The 21,577-nt window shown below is 42.7% G+C and overlaps 2 protein-coding genes across 7 annotated transcripts in view; both read right to left on the bottom strand.

The window, feature by feature from the left end:
- The window catches only part of nbr1b (NBR1 autophagy cargo receptor b), a 609,335-nt gene that overhangs the window by 311,648 nt on the left and 276,110 nt on the right, over positions 1 to 21,577 (bottom strand). For all 6 annotated transcript variants that reach the window (XR_007938740.1, XR_007938739.1, XM_051941286.1 and 3 more), the window contains 6 exons: positions 15,325 to 15,507; positions 14,698 to 14,973; positions 10,670 to 10,868; positions 10,216 to 10,467; positions 9,657 to 9,742; positions 9,481 to 9,553 (listed from right to left, as the gene is read on the bottom strand). Coding sequence is in view for 4 of the 6 variants with exons in the window: in XM_051941286.1 (XP_051797246.1) it covers positions 9,481 to 9,553; positions 9,657 to 9,742; positions 10,216 to 10,467; positions 10,670 to 10,868; positions 14,698 to 14,973; positions 15,325 to 15,507 (1,069 nt within the window). In the remaining 2 variants the exon portion in view is untranslated. The remainder of the gene's footprint in view (positions 1 to 9,480; positions 9,554 to 9,656; positions 9,743 to 10,215; positions 10,468 to 10,669; positions 10,869 to 14,697; positions 14,974 to 15,324; positions 15,508 to 21,577) is intronic.
- LOC127531607 (general transcription factor II-I repeat domain-containing protein 2) overlaps positions 1 to 21,577 on the bottom strand; it is a 308,653-nt gene that overhangs the window by 44,094 nt on the left and 242,982 nt on the right. The gene's annotated exons all lie outside the window — the stretch shown is intronic.

Consider the following 21,577-nt stretch of genomic DNA (forward strand, 5'->3'; position numbering starts at 1 on the left):
CCTCTTTCCCTGTAAACAGGTAGTCTCTCACATAAGACATGCATTTTTCTATTTCTGCTCTAGGAATGTTTATGTTAAAGAGGCTTCTGTGCCTGGGAATTTTGCACAGTGAAGTGGGGCCTGTCATTGAAGGAAGTCATACGTTGTTATGTTCCCATACACAAACCTATATAAGTGAGTGCATGCTGTTGTTCTGGAATTTCATATCGGCTGTGAAGTCTCCACAGGCATACCATGTTGCCTGTTCAGATACTGTCTTTTTTATATAATAAATTATATCATAAAAAGCAACAGTGTCACCAGACGTGTTCTTTAACATCTGCATATCCTCGAAGTATAAAAGATACCACAACACTGTCAACCCCATGGCTCTGGTCAGGGAGGAGGTCTCACGATAATTTACCATGAAAGTGGAAAGTCTCACCAATGTCTATACTTGTCTCAGCTTGTTCAAATGCACGGTCTGTGAATTGTCTGGTCCCGCTCTCACTATCATTATTAACTTCCCCTCTTAACTGACTATTGGGGTACTTGGTTTACGATATCTTCGACGTACAGCATTTCGTTGTTACATTGAAAGTGGTTATGGGTGGGTCCTTTGTTTACAACTGAGCTGTCCTACTGTCTGCCCTCTCTTCTTTTTCTCTTCCTCTTTCTCTCCCTTCTTCTATCTTCTCTTCTCTCTCCATCTCTCGCTTTTTCCTCCCCTACTGTCCCTCATCATAGCTTCCTCCTCTTGCTGCGCTCCTTGCTACTGGTGATCAGACCGCACTAGAAGCAGCTGCACGGAGACGGTGCAAATGCATCTGATCATCGACCTAATAAGACCCAGCTCATCCCTGCATTTGTCGCCAGATCACAGCTTCACCTTTAACTTGCTGTCAATTGCACTAGCCATGATTACACGTTCATTGCACAATCTCTGGTTTTCCGGTTTTAATGCTTGTTTGTTCTGCCCACAGTTCCATGACCGTGCTGTCTGGTTCTGTTCCGCTCTGTTGAGCCGTCGCTGCAGCTCTCCCCACCTGCAGTCTGAAGTGGACTTGGATCCCATATTCCGCCCGACCTGGCTGCATCTGCCAAGAGATGTGGACTCCCCGCCCCATGTCTTCTGTCTGACCCAGCCATACCTGCCAGTTGCCAGGACCTCTGTATTTCGCTGCAGCTCCCCACCATACAATTTGTGGCACTGGTGTGCGTCTCTCAGACCGCTGGTCTTCTGAGCCTGTCTGACCCCCTTCCTCCCACTTAGGAGGATTGTATGTGAGCTGTTTTGCTTGTCTTCTTATTACCTAGAGCAGTGGTTCTCTACTGGTCTGGCTCCAGGACCCATCATCACCATTCATGACAAGTCGTGACCCAAATCAAGGAAAATTTTCAACTTCTAAATTTATTAAATGAAATGATTGTGCAGTTTGAACCAGAGATAGTAGAATAGAATATCACAGAATGCCAACACAAAATAATACAAGTTTATTGATGAACCAAAACGACCAGCAAAACCAAAATGACTTTAAGTGGTGATAATAGAGAGGGAAATATTCCCTTTAATGCTCAATTAGCTGCATATTAATTAAATCCAAAATGCTTCACTTCAGTAATATCAGCTTTTTTTCAAAGACTTAGCATGTACAAACATGAAACAAAGAAGTGCAAGCACTGAGCAGCAGTTTAAAAAAAAAACTCAAGTATGTAGCTTTCACTGGGTACCCACTTACTGAATATATAACAATTTCCTATTAAAACTATCCAGCCACATATTCAAGCATTAATTATCAGGTGACATAACAATCAGAACATTTCAGTAACAGTCATTTTTAAGACTAAACAGTGCTTTTATGCACAGACATGAAAAAAAGTGCAACCACTGAGCAGTAGTTTCAAAAAGAACTCGAAATATATAGTTTTAGCTGAATAACCACTCACTGAATATATAACAGTTTCCTGTTAAAACTATCCAGTCACTTATTCAAGTATTAATCATAAGGCTGACATAACAATCAGAACATTTCAATAACAATCATTTTTAACAGACTCAGTTGGGGTATTCATGCAAAATGCATAAAAGAAAAAAGTGCAACTACTGATATATATATATATATTAAACAACTCAAATTATGTAGTTTTAACAGAGGATCCTCACTCTCTGAACCTACACAATCAACACTGCACTATGGGAAAAAATCCATTTCCTCAGTAGCAATTTTATCCACAAACTAAAAATAAATTAAACAAAAAGTGCAATTCAAAATGATTAAAGTACACGAAATGAACTTTTCTTCCTATTAGCTAATCAACAGGTAAATACTGAAAAACATTGTGCTTTGAAGAAAATTAAGCAGTACTTATTTCCACCTTAGGTGTAACACCGATGTCACAGACCTGAGTTTGGAGGAATTAATGGGAGAACTGGGCATTTTCTTGCTCCTGACAAGAGTCTCAAAGTCTGGAGTTATAGTAGACAAAGCAACTCTGAGGTCATGCTCAATGTCCAGTCAGTTTCTGTGCTTTGTCTTCAGCTGAACCAGAGCTGAGAAGCCACACTCACAGAGATAGGTAGTGCTGAATGGCAAGAGGATCTTTACTCCTCGAGTGGCAAGGGAAGGATACTCGCTCATCACAATGCTGCACCAGAAATGGGAGAGGCTTACCTCCATGAATTTCTTTTTCAGTGTGCGGTCACATGACGGCTCCACCAGCATACACTCTTCGTTGCTTGGCAACGTGACACTTTCCCAGTCAATTCCGAAGAAGTCACGTATCCCATCATCCCTCCGTTTCTCTGGAGAGTAGTGATTAAACCGCTCCAGAAGTTTATTCAGATGTGTCGTGATCGTTTTGTTCATTACATTTTTTCCTCCCGTTTCTGGCATTGGGGAACATGTCAAGCCGGTTTTTAGAAACACAACTTGCCCATAAGGAGATCTTTTTTTTGAAAGCTTCGAATTTGTCATCCATCCATCCATCCATCCATTCTATGTACACCGCTTTATCCTCACTAGGGTCACGGGGGGTGCTGGAGCATGTTCTGCCCTCTCCCCTGCACAGACACATCTAATGCATTTAACTGTTCAAACACATCAGCAAGCTAAGCAAAGTGTGCGAGCCACACACTGTCACTGAACAGGTCTGCAAGAGGCGAATCTTTCTGAGCAAGAAAGGCTGCGATTTCAGCTCGGAGTTTGTAAAAACGGGACAATACCTTTGTATGATGTCAGTAGATTCATCCATTTGTAAAGCAAAATGACCACTTGCCTTAATGTGAGCTGTGGTCTGTTGTTTGATGTCCTCCGACATGTCTTCAATTTGCCTACTTATTGTGTCATTTGACAGAGGTAGAGTTTTAAGTTTATCAGCTGCGGATTGATCCAAAACCTCTCGGACCATGTCCACAGCTGCAGGTAAGACGAGGTCCTCTGCAATGGTGTGGGGCTTTTTTAACTTCACAATACGATGTGCCACCTGGTAAGATGCACGCAGTGCCTGTTCTTGCTTCGAGCACGAAGAAATAAGACACTTTTGTGATGTCCTCAGGTCTTGAAGTCGTCTTCTGAAGAACTCAACAGGTTTATCTTTGAGAGAGTGGTGTTTTGTTTCCAAATATCGCTGCAATTTTGAAGGCTTCATGCTTTCGTTTTATCTGCAATTCGCCATGCTCAACATATGTAAATATACTTTGCAGGTCTTCTATGGTGTGAAATGGCGCGTGTCAACTCGCATTACAGAGTTGACAGTTAATACAGAGTATTATCGCCATCCACTGTTCAAGAGTATAAATGACACTCAATTAATTTTCTAAATTAAATAAATTAATTAATTAGTAATTTATTTATTTGCTCAACTTAAACATTAATGCAGTCAAATAAAATAAAACCAGTCATTTGCCACAGCAAGGACATTAACATTGTATCTGGTTTGTTATAGAAGAAGAAGTTACCCTCAGAGTCCAGAGCCAGAATTATAACAGGAACTTTCCCAGCAACAGCAAGTAAACATTTATAATATGAGAACTGAACCATAGTGTGAGGTTCACGGTGCTCTAGGCCAGTGGTTCTCAACCTGTTTGGCTTGGAGCCCCCCTTTAAGATGCACCCCAGCCCCAGCGCTGCCCCCAACCCCAGCAAAACTGGGCTTGTAGCACATTGTCTACCTTACAATGATGGAAAAGAGGCATTGTTTATGTTTTGACAATGCATATTTAATGAGTTATTGATGCCGGAAGTCCAAATCTATGAATATCTTTCTGACTTTACTGAACTGCGTCTTGTTTCCTGATGTTGCCGTAATTTGCTTGGCTTCATGCTGTTATTTACTAGCATTTCACCAGAAATAATACTATTCTGTCTTGTCCTTCAATAAAATCAAATTTAGGGTAACTCTTGAGGTATGGGCAGTTTTTTTAAGGTACTGATGAATTTTCACCAGTTTTGCGTTTTTCAAACATTGTTCCCATCAGTAATTTTCTAACTGCACACAAAAATAATGAATCGGGATGAGCTAGCGTTTAGCGAGCCAACCTGAAGAAAGCATGGACAGAGGTTGAAAGGTCAAGGAGGTGTGGCCATCGAAGCAGCAAAGGATTTTTGAGGAAAGAGCAAATAAATATATTTTAAAAATGTTTAATAGGTAGACTTGTGATGACACAGTAAGTCTGTTACTGTGATTTTATCCAGAATGTGGACATCTCATTTTTATAACCTCACAGCCTCAGAACTGACAAAGCTTCACATTCCCCCTCTGATCTCTGCCGCCCCCCGTAAGTGGACACGGACTCCAGGTTGGAAACCACTCTCTCTAGACCATGATTTCATGAGGGGTATTTCTATACTTCTCTGCCTTCAACTCTCCTTACACCCTGACATCAGTTTGAATGGTATTGAGTAGTTCAGTTCAATCTTGATTTAATCAGACCACAAAATCTTTTGGCTATTATCTGAGAGTCACACCAGGCAGGCTTTCATTGAGGAGAGATATGCATCAGGCCACTCTGCCACAAAGTCTAGATCACTGGAGTGCTGAGTGCTATATCCTCTCACACTTAGGAGCCATTAATGCCACTGTGTTCTTGTGAGTGCTCAATAAAGTATAACATTTTTGTAGCCTTCCCTAGGTATGCAAGCTGATGTGCCAGATGATTGTTACACAGAACCATTTAAGAAATTGTACTTGGAAATTTTTGGAAGAGTGCAGACACTTTTAGAAACTACTTGGATGCCAAATATACTTACCAATACTAGATTTAAAATGAAATACAAAATGGCATTGGCCTAAACTGAAAGTTGACGATTTATAGTTTACAGAAGTTACATGAAAATAAATATGCGTTTGTGTAATAAAAAAGTAGCTTTAGGTAGTATTCATATTTTGCATAGTGAATGTGCACTTTCGAAAATTATGGTATTTTTTTATCTTCATTTACCAGTTTATTTACTAGGTTAAAAATAATTAAATATATCATTACCAACATTGAAAGTTAGCCAAAATAAGTAGCAAAATATTGGCATATCAGATATCTGTAGAATTGCAGCATTGTGCAAGCCTACTTGGCAGATGTACCAGCTGTCTATCATCTTCTATCATGGCCGACCTCTAACCTAAAACACACTCACAGCCAGCAGTAGTTCCTCTGTGGATGAAGATCGGTTTGATCAACTGTGACTGCCAGCAAGTGCACTGATGCTGATGAGATTGATTTTCTCGAGATTTTGATCTTGCACATCTTGAGAGAATTCAGCTGTCTCACAGCGTAACCAGGTCTGGACATCTCAACACAGTCCTGTCTCCCAGCTCTGCAAGCAGGACCTTTTTTCTGTGACACATTGTCAGACCTTAAATATGTGAAAGTGTGTAAAAATTCAAAAAATTCTGTTTATGTTTTGTCATAATGTAGTAATAACTGTAAATCGGTGAGGAGACACATAAATTGAAATGGCAATCTGTGTGATTACTTTCTGAATATACAGTAAATCCTTTGTTCAAACTGCTGATATTCCCAATATTTAATGCTTAACCCGTTTAATTCCAAATTTTTCCCTGCAAAATAAGTGCATGTATTTTACTCCTTAGACCTCCCTAACAGAAAATATGTATACATTTTTTCATTTCATGTTGGTTTTGTCTGTGGAAATGTAGGTTTTATACTCATCAATTGTTGTTGGTTTTGTTTGTGCAAATGTAGGTTTAATACTTGGCAACAATTGTTGCCGGTGGGAAATCGCATAGTATAAATTTACACAAATTCTTCAGTTTGACCTATTCACACATTTTTTTAAAGTAACAATAACACTAATAAGTGTAATATATTACAACTAGGCATGGTTATAAATGTGTTCACAACTTTATAAGATACATAAAGATACCATGGTAATGCATACTGAAGAGAACTAAAATTGACAACATTGCAATTACTGCATTTCACAGTCTCATAAAACAGTTTAATAACCGTAGAGCTAAGAGTGTTTGATCTTACAAAATAAGAACTGACCATAGTTTACAAAAACAAAATAAATTCACATTGTGACAGTAACTTGGATTGACTTTTTATTGACCACTAACATCATGGCCAGAAGATAATGGTACATAATGCTTTCATGCAATTGATACCTGTTTTGTGTATGGCATCATCTTGTGAGCACCCTTGGAGTTAAAGGACACATCAACAGGGTCTGCTATTGTCTATTTCAGGCTGTCTGCTGCAGTTCCTCCATAAGTCACAAAATATGGTTTATTGGATGGACTATATATTGACTATGTATGTATGTATTGGACTATGACAGTAAAACGGAAATGACAGTGTTTGAGCCTAGCAGTGGAACCCCGGCTCAGGATGATTTTGGTGCCCTGTACCAGTATTTTAAGCCGGTGATCACGAATCTGGGTGTAAAATTTGACTGCACCCTCAAACTTGAAGCACAGGTCAGTTCAGTTGTAAAAACAAGCTTCTTCCAAATCTGACAACTGGCTAAAGTTAAGCCTATTCTGTCTCCGAAGCATTTTGAAATATTAATTCATGCTTTTGTGACCAACCGTCTTGATTACTGTAATGCGCTGTATGTCGGTCTTGAAGAAAAACTCTTGTATCGTCTACAGTTGGTACAAAATGCAACAGCTCGACTCTTGACAGGGACTAAAAAGAGGGAGCACATAACTCCTATCCTGAAGTCTTTGCATTGGCTTCCCGTACGCTACAGAATTGATTTTAAAATTCTTTTATTTGTTTTTAAAAGCCTTCATGGCCTTGCACCACAATATCTGACTGAGCTGGTGCAGCCCTATGTACGTGCACGTTCCCTCAGATCAACTGATCTTTCATTGCTGGTGACCCCAAAGTCAAACAAGAGAAGGAGAGGTGCTCGGTCTTTTTCTGTCGCTGGTCCTATTTTATGGAATGCACTACCTTTGCACCTTAGACAGATCGATTCACTGCCTGTTTTTAAATCAGCTCTTAAAACACATCTTTTTACTTTAGCTTTTAATTCATTCTAAGTTGTAATTTTATACCTGTTTTTATTTTGCTTATTGATTTTTAATGTCTTATATATTTTATGTGTGTACTGCACTTTGGTCAACTATAATGCACTTTGTAAAGTGCATTATAAATAAAGTTGGATTGGATTGGATTGGACTATGTATTATGCTAGCGGTAACAAATGTTGCCATGCTTACGTTTACGATTTCTACCCTTTTAAAAAATTATGTACAAAATATCTCAGTTATAGCTGTTCATTAAGGTATTTAAATAAATTTTTCTTGGTCAAGGTTGAGGCAGACATCTCCTTCCGGCAGTGCAGGGGGAGGAAGTAAAGAGGCCTAGTCATGTGGGTCCGTGTACGTCGCCGTCATTCTATTTTCGATTTGGGGTCAAAACACCAAAAACGGATAACGGCCGTTTCCCGTTTTTCGTTTTCAAAATAAAAATCAGAAAATGGAAAACCAATCCATTTTCCGATTTTCTTTTTTCAATAAAAACAGATATCAAAAAACAAATTAGAAGTTAAATTTCATTTTTTGATATCAGTTTTTTATTTATTTATTATTTTTATAGCCCAATATTACAAGAGTTGCCCCAACGGGCAAGCAAATCGGGTACAATGGATTTCACTGCTGTCTTATTTATTCACAGGACTAGCAGGGTGACTTAAGAAATAAATGTAATAGTCAGAACAGCACTGTCGAAGCGGTCTATCATAATTGCATGCCTAGTTTTTATATACTTTGTGAACAATCTCATCCACTATATCTGAATGTCATAGTAATAATATGAACATCGCCACCTTCTGGGTGCTCTAGCTCAGAATACACAATTTTCAACATTAAATGTTCTTCCAGACTGGATCATCATTTGGCCGCAAAATGATGACCGGCTACCTGTCATCAAGAAATGTCAAGGGTTGTGAGGGCAGGGTTAAGGGTAAGATCCCTGCATGGACCCTACGACCAAGCACGTTAACATGTAAGAGAAGCACTATGTGTTTGTGCAGTTTAAAAACTTCAGTGTACCGCCGGCGGTACACTTACTAATTTGCATAGGAATTTCAAGAATGTCCGACGGCTGCAAACGCGATTATACAAACACTATACGCCGATGGAAAGCTTAGATTCTCATGAATCCGCCGGTATAAACCACTTTCAGATGTGATTACCACAGCGGGTAATATAAACACATTTGTCCGACAAACAACGAATATCCATCCATCTGTTCTCTATACACGGCTTCAACGCACACAGCGCGACTCACATTTCCGGGTTCATTATTACACACAGATGAAAATATTCCACAAAAAACCGCCATAATCCAACCTTGGACATCCAAACAAAACAAGTCAGTAAAATATTTTGTCCAAAACATGTCTTGAAGTCGGTATATTTACCAAGAATAGGTCGTTTTCAAGGAAATGCACCTGGCGATGCCCGTCCAATATTCCCTGTATGTCTCGTCATATTTTTTATTTAAAAATAGAATATTAGCGATTTTTTTGTACTGATAATGGCTGGAATTGACTGCAGCTTAAAGGGTTAACAACATTTATGTTTTGATTTGGTTCTAGGAGAGTGGGTCTGTGTACGTCGTCATTTCTGATGTTTGTCTTGCAAAAGTGTAGTTAAAAAACGGATATCAAACAATGAAATTTAAAAACGAAAAACGGGAAACGGCCGTTATCCGTTTTTGGTGTTTTGACCCCAAATCGAAAATAGAATGACGGCGACGTACACGGACCCATGTGACCATTCACACTAGTGACATGACATTAATGCAATTTAGAGGAGGAAACCTATTGTTTGAATTTAAAACTTCCACGAGTTATCCAAAGCCAAAACAACACTTTTAGAGAATAAAAATTTAAAGAAAAATGAGCGGCAACAGTTGTTGCCAGTGGGACCATTTTCTTTTTTTCTTTAGTAAATGATAGTCATATAATCGTGTTTATGTTTTTCACAACACAGAAATCCACATGTGCTTGTTTGATGTGTGTGTTTCACCTGGAGTCCTCTGAGTTTTCCTTCTCTGTGTCCGCAGTAGCTGCAGTAACCTCTGTTTGTGTTTTTTCAGGATCTGAGGTTGTGAGACAACAAATAATCACATCAACATTGACTCCTTCACACTTATGTCTATTTTTTTTTTTAAAAACCCGGTAGGAATACAGCAATGTTATTACCGTTCTCAGTTTGGTACAGCACAGTTGCCTTTGCTCCTTCTTCAGGATTGGCCGCATTCACATCTGTTTTTCTGCTGCTCTCTGGACTGTACAATGTCAAGACATTTACATGATTTTGCCCCATCTTCCGACATTTACCGTTAATGCAACAAACTATTGGCCTCCTAAATATTTCCCTCAAAAGAAACAAAAAATACAAGAAAACATTAAATTTGAAAGTAACGCTGTACTAAGGTTATGACAACGTCTGAGGCACCTTTGTTGTATGTCATGGCCCTTTCTCTCCTTGTATTTTGAATTTTTAATTGTGTACTATCACTTTTAAAACAGGCAAAATGCCAAAAATAAAAATAAAACAAGAAAAAACTTTGGGCAGTACTAACTAATACTTGGAAAGAAAATATTAAATAACTTACTGCAATATATGTAATTATAGTTTGTGAAAAATAGAATGCTGTATTTTGCTGTCTATGGCCCAGTTATACATTTGCTGTATGGTGGTATAATACACTAAGGCAAAACACTGGGAATTAGGAAATAAAGCCTGTCTCATACTGACCTTGATGTAATGATGGCCTTAGAGGGTGCGACCACTTCAGGTGTCAGTGGCTCATCATCCAGCGTCTGAGATGTACAAAGCATGTCATTGGCGCTGCTGTTTCCTGACAACTCTGTCCCTGGCACCATTGCAGTTTCACCCGCCTTACACAGCTCCCCCTCCACAGTTATCCTCCTTGGATGGTCAGAAGATGTTGTATCTGAGTCTGACGGAGTCTTGACTGGGATGTCGCCAGGCTGGGATAGAGCAGAGCTGCAACAGTACAAGGAATGTGGATTAAAAGGAAAGAGTATCCACCATCAAGTTGCCAATTGAAGGCCCTTAACTAACTTATTATTATATACTAAGTTATTGTCTGTTCACTTTAAATAAAATCATTGTTTACAGGTAACACAAACTGTCATGACAACACGTCGCAGTTAATACTGTTACTCCAGAAAAATTATGGTTCTACCTGTACATTGACTCCCCAAGTGGCCGACTGGTGTCAAAGCAATCGGGGAGGATGATGATGTAATCCTCTGAGGAGGTGGAGGAAGAGCGACTTCTCATCTCCTCTCTCCTCTCCTCTCCCTCTTTGTCTTTCCCCTTGTCCGGCTCTTTCTCTCTTGCCTTCACACTGTTCTCCAAACATATGTTCTCCAGTTGGGACTCTGAAACCAGACAAAAATAGGATTTAAAAAAAACTCATAATTTTGGTCATAAGGAGCAGTGCCACCTGATGTAGAATAGTGAGATCAGGGTCTCCTTCTGGAGTCAAGTCTGGGATGGGAGCTTACGGACGAGCCTCTGGTGGCCTGACAATCTGCTCATAGGGCTCAGTCGAGCATGTAAACTATAGTACTAAACTACAGTATCTAAGTGGGCACAGCCCAAAAGTGCTATTTCAGGCCCCAACCTTACTATGCCAACCACCCACAGCTATAGGCATTGCGTTCAGATGTAATGTCAGCTGGGTGGCAGGCAAGGGAGCACCTGGGCATGTTGACTGGTATTACAGACACAGAATGTAACCTCACTGAGAGGGAAAGAAAGTGAGTTGGTGCGGGAGATGGAGTGGTACCGGCTAGATATAACTTGACTCACCTCCATGCACCGCAAGTCCTAGAATCAAACTCCTGGAGAGGGGCTGAACTCTCTCCTTTTCTGGGACTGCCCAGAGTGAATGGCACTGGGCCTCTGTGGGCATATTCATAAGCCTCTGTAGTAGAGTCATTTTTGGGGGTTTCGTGACCAACCTCTCCGAACCTTTATTCTTTATGGATTTGGCATTCTAAACCATTTTGAAGGAAAATTAGCTCCTATATACCTGCCAAAAATGATGGCTAACTTTTTTACAGCCCAAAATTCAAAATGACTGCCAAAGTTGCTGCCACTGCCTATATCTCAGTAACTAATTGAGCTAGGAGGTTGATTTTGGTGTCTAGACATAGATTTTTGGGGTCAAGCATTCCAATACTGCCATTGCTTTACTTGTAAAACATGTCCATTACAGCAAAACCCAATATCGCCGCCAATATGGCCATCAATATACATTTTTTTGTTTCTCGACTACCATGTGGCCTAGAAAGCTGTTGTTGGAGTCAAAACAGAGGTTTTGGGGCTCAAGCTGTCTTTTCATGTCAATTGTCAACACGGTCTCATGGGGATTCGTGAAACTGTCACGTCAGTTTTTGTTTCGGTTTCGTGCGCACCAACACGATGTCATCATGTTTTTCGTGCCGCTCACCACGAGCGAAACCCGCTGTGGTAATCACATCTGAAAGTGGTTTATACCGGCGGATTTATGACGATCTAAGCTGTCCATCGGCGTTTGCGGCCGCCGCTTCGGCCGCCGCACATTCTTTAAATTCCTATGCAAATTCGGCGGATTCATGACGATCTAAGCTGTCCATCGGCGTTTGCGGCCGCCATTGCGGCCGCCGGACATCCGGCCACAACAGCGACCGGATCACATCTGAAAGTGGTTTATACCGGCGGATTCATGATGATTTAAGCTGTCCATCGGCGTTTGCGGCCGCCACCGCGGCCGCTGCTGCAAACGGATGTCTGGCGGCTGCAATGGCTGCTGCGGTGGCAGCCGCAAACGCCGATGGACAGTTTAAATCGTCATGAATCCGCCGAATTTGCATAGGAATTTAAAGAATGTCCGGTGGCCGAAGCGGCGGCCGCGGTGGCGGCCGCAAACGCCGATGGACAACTTAGATCGTCATAAATCCGCCGGTATAAACCACTTTCAGATGTGATTACAACAGCGGGTTTCGCTCGTGGTGAGCGGCACGATAAACATGACAACATCGTGTTGGTGCGCACGAAACCGAAACAAAAACTGACGTGACAGTTTCACGAATCCCCGTGAGACCGGGCTGCAATTGTAGTCTGTTAAACTGATTACATAACCAAGAAATCCAAGATGCCTGCCGGCTGCTATTTTCAAATGCAATGAAATTCATCATATCTGGCTCCAAATAAGCTAAAATGACCTGTGAGGTGTCATTTCTTGCTATTCTCACCCTGATATGAATCCGTAGTGGCCATTACTGTCCAGATCAACATCAATTTTGAAATGGCCACCGGCCGCCATCTTGGATTACACTACAAATTTGATATCGCCAACAAGATTTTTTTTCCACATCTTGACTGGTACAGTTTACTTAAAAGTCCAACCTTACTTCACTTCATCACCACACCATTTTCTTTTACTTAAGTCCAACTTCAATAGTCTGCGACATCACTATCACTACTGGAGTCACTAAGACTGCATGAGTCACCATCAGTGTAGTCACTGCATGAACTCGCACTAGCAGAGTCACTCTGTGCTTCATCGCCGCTCTCATCACTGTTGACGTCCAACACGGTCTCATGGGGATTCGTGAAACTGTCACGTCAGTTTTTGTTTCGGTTTCGTGCGCACCAACACGATGTTGTCATGTTTTTCGTGCCGCTCACCACGAGCGAAACCCGCTGTGGTAATCACATCTGAAAGTGGTTTATACCGGCGGATTCATGACGATCTGAGCTGTCCATCGGCGTTTGCGGCCGCCGCTTCGGCCGCCGCACATTCTTTAAATTCCTATGCAAATTCGGCGGATTCATGACGATCTAAGCTGTCCATCGGCGTTTGCGGCCGCCGCCGCCGCCGCCATTGCGGCCGCCGGACATCCGGCCACAACAGCGGCCGGATCACATCTGAAAGTGGTTTATACCGGCGGATTCATGACGATTTAAGCTGTCCATCGGCGTTTGCGGCCGCGGCCGCTGCTGCAACCGGATGTCTGGCGGCTGCAATGGCTGCTGCGGTGGCAGCCGCAAACGCCGATGGACAGCTTAAATCCTCATGAATCCGCCGAATTTGCATAGGAATTTAAAGAATGTCCGGCGGTCGAAGCGGCGGCGGCGGCGGCGGCCGCAAACGCCGATGGACAGCTTAGATCGTCATGAATCCGCCAGTATAAACCACTTTCAGATGTGATTACCACAGCGGGTTTCGCTCGTGGTGAGCGGCACGAAAAACATGACGACATCGTGTTGGTGCGCACGAAACCGAAACAAAAACTGATGTGACAGTTTCACGAATCCCCGTGAGACCGGGCTGTGACGTCTGTGTTCGGCTTGGGCGGTTTTGGCATGGACAATGGAAGTGGGGGTTCTGTCGATCGTACAGGTAGACAAAACCTGTTGACCAGATGCCATCCATGTCCTATCGGTGAAGGGTGTCTGTGCAGCTGGTAAAGCTTCTGCAAATATGCTAGATAGTTTGCCCGAAGCAGGTGCTGATACAGACTGTCAGAGTCTGGCATCAATCGCATAGTGCTCTTCTTCTTCTGGGCCCTCCACTTTGCTGCCCTTGCTTCTCCAGGTGTCTTGCTTTTGGTATTACCAAAATGATAAATGAAATGAAATGTTCTTTACTTGGTAAAGTACCTGTATGTGGCCTTATGCATTTTTTTCGACTTGATGTTAGTGCTTGATGTGCTACTGTCAGCAATCTAGACTATTACTTTAGATGAGACACGGCTGTCTAAATGTATAGCATAGATCCATATTAAAATGGACAAACTTACTATAGTTTAACTGTTCAATGTCCAAAAATATGTACATGTACTGTATACCGAGGCTTGTCATTTACAGTCAGAACAAATAAGATCGGTTTGAAGGACAAGATGAGTTGACCAAGTTAAAGTCCTTTAATGTGTCTTTTCTGATTACATCCATCTTTTTACAGAAGCCCCCAGATGACTATAGTGGGATTTTGCTTTTCTGAAATAAACTCTGAGCTGATACCTTACAGTACTATTTCTATTTGTTTGGAGGATCACTTAGTGTCCAGACATTACACTCATTCATAAAGGAATGATGATGCGACACTCAACAGTTTCATTTTGACCATTTGATTAAATAACCTAAATTGTCAATGTTAAATGACAGTTTCAGAAATTAACATATCATCTCAGGAAGTCAACCACTGTGGTTTCCCATCACCTGTGGCTGTGTGTTCCTGCTGTGTGGATGCCATAGGCGAAACTTGGAGCAGGGTTGGTACTGAGCTGGGGCCAAGCACTGGAGCTGGATCCACAGACAGGGCAGCAGGCAGGGAGGCTTGCAGCAGAGAATGGAGGGAATCTTTAAGTGTAATTGGTGGTTTTAGGAGGTTGCTTGAGCTGTTTGGACTGCTGTTGGAGATTTCCTTTGTTTTCAGTGACTTGGTCTTCATACAGGACACAGACGAGGAGCCACTCTGAGGTGCTGGATGCACCACTGAAAGCAAACAGTAAACTGTGATACTTTTCTGTTTTACACTTTTATACTTGTATGTAAATGCATGTAGTTGAAATTTTCATCTGGCATACTGCTGACACTGAAGAAACAAGTCAAGTACAAGTACTGAAATAGGTTTCAAGTCAGAATATTTCATTAGTTAAGAATGAAAAGTCGATTTTAAAGTTACAGTAAACTTTCCTTGACTGCAGTGATATATGATCAATCAGTAAACCTTTGCCAGCCAGAGTGTTAAGAGACTGAAGTATTTTAGGCATTACATCCCCAGTAAAAAACAACAGACTAATTCATTTAAAAGTACAGCTTCAGACCAGTGATTTGTCTACACACCTGTAGACTCACCTTTACCTAGGTGGGGGCCTTTCAGAGGGGCATGGTCAGGGGATTTCTCGAGGATCACTGAGTGAATTACCGTCTTACTAACAAACTCAGTTCCACTATCGTCATTGCCCCCCTCCTCCTGAGCTGGGACCCCGTCCCCTTCTACTCCAGATCCTGCCTTATGGGGTGTTTCTGAGACCAAACAAAAAGAAGACAAATGGTATGACTTACTGGACTCTCAGAATTCGCATTCACAAACAAATAGTTTGACATAATAAGTCTCATTTGGGGTGGTGAAATTTGTTGGGTGTGCTAACAAATGCATAATACCGATTAAATGGTTAACACAGCTGCAAAAGCAACATCACCTATGATACAGACAGTTACATCAATTACAGGTACACTATACTTTTTTAGTGCTCTCCATCAACACTCTCTCTCACTCACTCTCTCACTCACAAACACACACACCACTACAAAACGTGTTCCAACTGCAACGACTGCCCACAGATAGCCTGCTGCAACTGTCTTTTACAATTGTCTTTGCAACATGTAGTGCAAAACAGACCTTCAGTACAACAGATGACCTCAGCAAAAACAAGGTGTCGCGCAGTCCTTTAACAGGTCAACATGGGCCTACCTTATTTGAAAAGAAGCTCACATCGATGGCCGATGTGATCCCAGTCTCTTAACTTCCAGCTTTTCCTCCAAAGACATTGAGGAAAATGGACACGAAAGCAAATAATCCACCTCGTTCAATGCTAACGCTCGCCATAGCTTAACCTTTTCTCCCTCCTTCCCAACTCTCGCACAAATAGCAGCACCACTGCGTCAACTCGCTGCTATTGGTCAAGTCAAGGCCTGTGGGCTGACTGAAGTTAGCCCAAATGATCAGTAAATCACGGGGGCGGGACATGACACCTGTCAATCACTTACAAGGACGAAATGAATGAAAGCCACCGCTGTGTTAACTCGCTGCTATTGGTCCAAAATCAGTGCCCTGTGGGCTGAGTGAAGTTAGCCCAAATGATCATTAAATCACGGGGGCGGGACATGACACCTGTCAATCACTTAGAAGAACGAAATGAATGAAAGCAGACTGTATCTGCTGGGGCTGTAAAAATATAAGGCCATTTAGATCTATTCTATGTTTTTCTTTTGACTGATTGGTGCGGTTGCTACCTTTGTTTTCACCTAAACTTAAAACAATCTGTTGTAAGTTATTTAAAAAATAATTTTCTCATCTTTTTTGTGTTGGCCTGGGAGGGCTTAGCCCTGTTAGCCCATTTATACCAGCCGTCCCTGCCTATATCACCCTTGTGGAAAAGTAATTGCCCCCTTAAACCTAATTACTGATTAGGTCACACTTGGCAGTAACAACTGCAGTGAAATGTCTGGGACATATTAGATGGTTTTCCAGCATGAACTGCCCCTTTCAAGTCTTTCCACAGCATCTCAATTGGATACAAGATTGGACATTGACCATTAGCTAAAGCTAAGGGCTATGCTAAAAGCTAACCCCCACAAACCGGCCATTCCAAGTTTTTTTTCGCCCCAACTTCCGGTCACTCAACAAAATGGATGAGCTACGACTGCGGATTACCTCACGCTGCTTGGACTACTGTGTGATGGTAATAACAGAGACTCGGCTGGACTCTCTCACCCCGGATGCCGCGATCGAGCTAGCAGGCCACGCTAACTTCAGAGCGGACAGAACAATGGAGTCCGGTAAGAGATGCGGTGGAGGACTGTGTGTTTATGTGAACAACAACTGGTGCACGAACTCCACAGTTAAAGACATTCACTATTCACTGCTGTCCAGACACAGAGTATCTGATGGTACAGTGTAGACCTTTTTATTTACCAAGAGAACTCACATCGGTCATCGTAGCTGCAGTTTATGTGCTGCTGCAAGCTAATGCTAAGGTTGCTATGGAAACGCTACAACATTCCATAAACCAGCAGCTATCTGTGCACCCAGACTGTGTTATGATTGCGGCAGGAGACTTTAATCATGCCAACCTGAAGTCACTACTGCCAAGATTCTTTAAAAATGTTAGTTTTCCAACAAGGGAAAATAACTTCCTGGACCAGGGGCCTGTTTCACGAAGCAGGTTTATTGAAAACTCTGAGTTTCTTAACCCTGAAATGAGGGAAACTCAGAGTTTTCCGTTTCACGAAGCGAGGTAACTTAACCCTGAGACAGAGGGGTAACTCGAGCCTGTTTCACAAAGAGGGGTAACTTAAACTCTTGGTCAGTTACCGCAGTAACAGACTCTATGACTTGAATCTGGTCGCCAGCAGGTTTATCTGAGAAAACCTCGAGTTTCTTTCCATCTCCACCCTCTTTCAGCCACACACACTGTTTCATTTCCTCATTCATTCAGTCAGTAAGCGAGCGAGTTTTGGCGTAGAACAGCTGTTATTAACGATCCAGTGGATAAAGGATCAGCATTACTGCACAGATAATTAAATATTCATCGGTAGATTGTTATCAGACCGCGCATAAATGTTCTCGCATTTCCGGACAAGTATCTGTTTGAGCGGTACCGTTTCATAATCGTTTCAAGTCCATAATCTACATAAACAACCTAATCCGTTCTTACATTTACATTACCAACCGCAGTCATGCTCTCAAATCCAGCAGATATTGTGTGTTGCGCTGTGGTTCTTTGCAAATGTAAGTTTTTATATAACGTCGGAGATGCAGAGTAAGGCAACTGTATGGAGGAGGACATTCAGAAAAGTGTTCCTGGCCCTGAAACGACTTTTACCATCATTGTGGTTTTCCTGGACACAAACTTGTCAGAGCATCAAGGAGGAGTTCCACAGGATTGCAGGTGAATGATGTAGAGATCTGTTAAATTCATTTTAAATCATATTCTGTTAATGACATTGTGCTGCAACCTCAGACTGGGATTAGTCATTTTAATTTATTTTAGGATTTCCCAGTGTGATTGGCTGCATAGATGCACACACATCCCCATCACAGCTCCCTCACAGAATGAACAGGAATTCCATTCACAGCATAAATGTACAGGTAGGCTACAGGTAGACTGACTACTGTTTCTAAATGTTAAAGACTGCATCATAGTTCAACATCTGACATTCTCTGCACTGTCCAGATCATATGTGATGCTGCATACATCATTTCTAATGTGGAGGCCACGTGAACTGGGTCTGTTCATGACTCCAGGATTTGTGGAGAGTCTAACCTGAGCAACAGACTGCAGCGTGGTCAGCAGCCTAAAGATTTTCACAACAGAATTCTCTTGTCTCTCTCCTTTAATATACTCTGATGTATCCATTATACATTACAGGAGAGTTTGATGGCCTTCTGCTGGGTGACAGGGGTTACCATGACAACCCAGGCTGATGACCTCATACCCTGACCCTGAACCAGGCCCCCAACAGAACTTCAACCGGACTCACTGCAGAACCAGGGCCCGGGTGGAGATGACCATAGGCCAGCTGAAAGCCCGTTTCCAGTGCCTACGTCTCCTCAGGGTGACCTCTGAGAGGGCCTGTGATATTACTGTGGCATGTGTTGTTCTTCATAATATTACCACTATTAGAGGAGAGCAACACCCTGCCCTACAAACTGAAGACCCAGATGATGACCCCATCCACCTGCAGCTATCCAGGACAGCAGAGCAGTCAGAGACACCGTGTGCAATAATCCCTTTAGAGTTTAAGTCACCATCATCACCACCACAGCAAATAAAGACATGATACACATTTCATTTGGTCTTCTTTATTTCCCACAAATAAAATAGATTGTTCAGTTAATGTTCCAATAGTTAACATAATTCACCTGGGACCATCACCCACCTCTAACTTGTGCTCCAGTATTTCAATTTCCAGATCTGCCCTCCTAATCTGTTTTTTTGATTTTTCTCAGCAAATGCAGTTTGTAAATCTGTTTTATTGATAACTGGGAATACATAGAGGACATTAAATTATACAGTTGCACACGAATTCCACAGAATGAACGTCTGGTGTTTCCTGAACATCCATCTCACTGTGTCAGTCTGTGCAGTGGAAGTTGAGGGACCATCCTGCTGCTGTCCAGCCATGCTCTGTTAAAAAGGATGAGAATGTGCAATACTTCAGTGTAGGCTAAATGTCACACTCTATATTCCACCCAAAATGTGAATGGGAAGAGAACTATCAGTAACACACCTCTGTATAAAACTTTAACTACCATTTGGATAAATCTTTGGAGTGTTGCCTACTTACAGTTACAAGGTCTTTTGTGGTGTGAAGGGGCCAAAAGACAAAAAGACACAAAAGAGAACTAAATAATCACACACACACACACACACACACACACACACACACACACACACACACACACACACAACAACTGAAAGGGGCTAAAGGAATGCAAAAGTTTGGTGATGTCAGTGAGTCACAGGCTTGATACACTTCTTGCAAGCAAAGGATCTGCAACTAAATATTAAGTCTTATTCACGTTAATCTATTTTAAGTCTTTCTGATTCAATATATACTATAATAATACTATCTTCTAAGTTGTGTATCAAATCCAGATGTAAATACCTGGAAATAAAAGCTGAAACGTTGATCTCTTGTCTCATATTCATCTTTGATGTCAAACCTAAATGCTTTCAGTCTACAGAAAATATGAAGGAACTGGCCTCACTATTCCAATACTTTTGGAGGGATGTAGCTTACAGAGCTTGGTACAGCAGCTTGTCCACTCTATAGTAAAGTTCTGAGTAAAGGAATAAAAGCTGCCTTTACACAATTGAGCATGTTAGGACTCCCAAACCATCCTCGGCCCCCACTAAGCCTTTTTAACTCTCTACCACTTTCCCTCTCCTTTCCATCTCTGTCATTCTCCATCTCTCCTGTCATCCCAGTCCTGCATGCAGTGTGCCTGATTACTGTAGAGATTAAAGACAGCAGCAGGGATTGGCTCACCAGTGCCATGAAAGCCCACTTCATCCCTCCACTCTCCATCAGATCATAAGACATTGATACCCCATCACCCTGCTGTCCCCAAGCTGTCTCTTGTCTGCCTTCCCCAAGCCTCTGCCACCTGACTGCCCTGCATCAGCAACACACTCGCCGCCCTGGGCCACCCTGCAGTGAGTCTGACCCACCTCTGGCTCCGCTCCATCCCTGGAAGAATTAGCGGTACCCAGCCAAGTGTACAGTCTGGCTCTGAGCCTGTGTCAGCCCCCCGACAATTTCTATGGGCTGTAGCCAAACAGGGGTGGCAATTCTGTCTGCCCGGTGTTCGGTTTCCCTGTAGACCCCGTTTTGACCAGGGAATATAATGAGCTTCTGAATCGTCTCACCAGCTTTTATGGGTTGTGGAAGGGGGCAACAGACCCTCCACAAAAGGAGGTTTATTCGTCGCGGGCTCATTCGCCTTCTGCCTGAGTTAGTTTTTAAGTTTTTAAACCCTTCCTTGACCTGTGTGTCACCTCCCCAGTCATCAAAGCATCCAACCAGCCACCCACCTGCCAATCAGCCTGTTAGTTCCTCAGTTAGCCCTTTGGGTCTCTGCCTGCTCCTGAGCTAGCCTGCGCAGAAACCCCACTCTGCAACCCACCAGACCCTGCCCCCCCCCCAGTATTCTGTGGAGTCACCAGTGGGAAAGCCCTCCCATTGAAGGTATGGCTCCAGAAGCCACCGGACCTCTTGATCTTGACCTTGACTTTGTCACTCCTCTGCATGGCTCCATCTGAGGCTCCATCTAAAAACTCCATAGGGGGTCTCCCTGTACCAGCCCCGTATCCTGGCCACTCTTGAGCGGGTTGACGCCGTCGCTGTAACTTCCGAGTGGGTCGACGCCACTGCTGCTGGTTCCGAGTGGGCCACCGCCACCGTCGCTTGTTCCGAGTGGGTTGACGCTACCGCCGCCACTTGCTCCAAGCAGGTCGCCGCCGCCGCTGCTTGTTTGAAGTGGCTTGACGCCACCCCTACTTCTTTCCTTGAGGGATCCAATGCTGTGTCCTCTGCTCTTGAAGCACTCAACGCCACCTCTTCTGGTCTCGAGGTGCTCCAAACCGAATCTTTGGTCCGCGAGGGGTCCATAGCTGCCTCTTCTGTTCCTGAGGAGTGGAAAGCCACCACTTCTGTTCTTCAGGTGCTCAAGGCTGCCTCATCTGTCTTTGAGGGGCTTTCCTGTTCCTGAGATGCTTAAGGTCTCCTCCCCTGTCCTTGAAGGGCTTGAAGCCACGTCTTCTGTCCCTGAATTGCCCGTGAGCTTCTCTTCTGTTCTTGAGGGCCT

Source organism: Acanthochromis polyacanthus, chromosome 21 (genome assembly GCF_021347895.1).
Source record: "Acanthochromis polyacanthus isolate Apoly-LR-REF ecotype Palm Island chromosome 21, KAUST_Apoly_ChrSc, whole genome shotgun sequence".
Lineage (NCBI taxonomy): Eukaryota > Metazoa > Chordata > Actinopteri > Pomacentridae > Acanthochromis > Acanthochromis polyacanthus.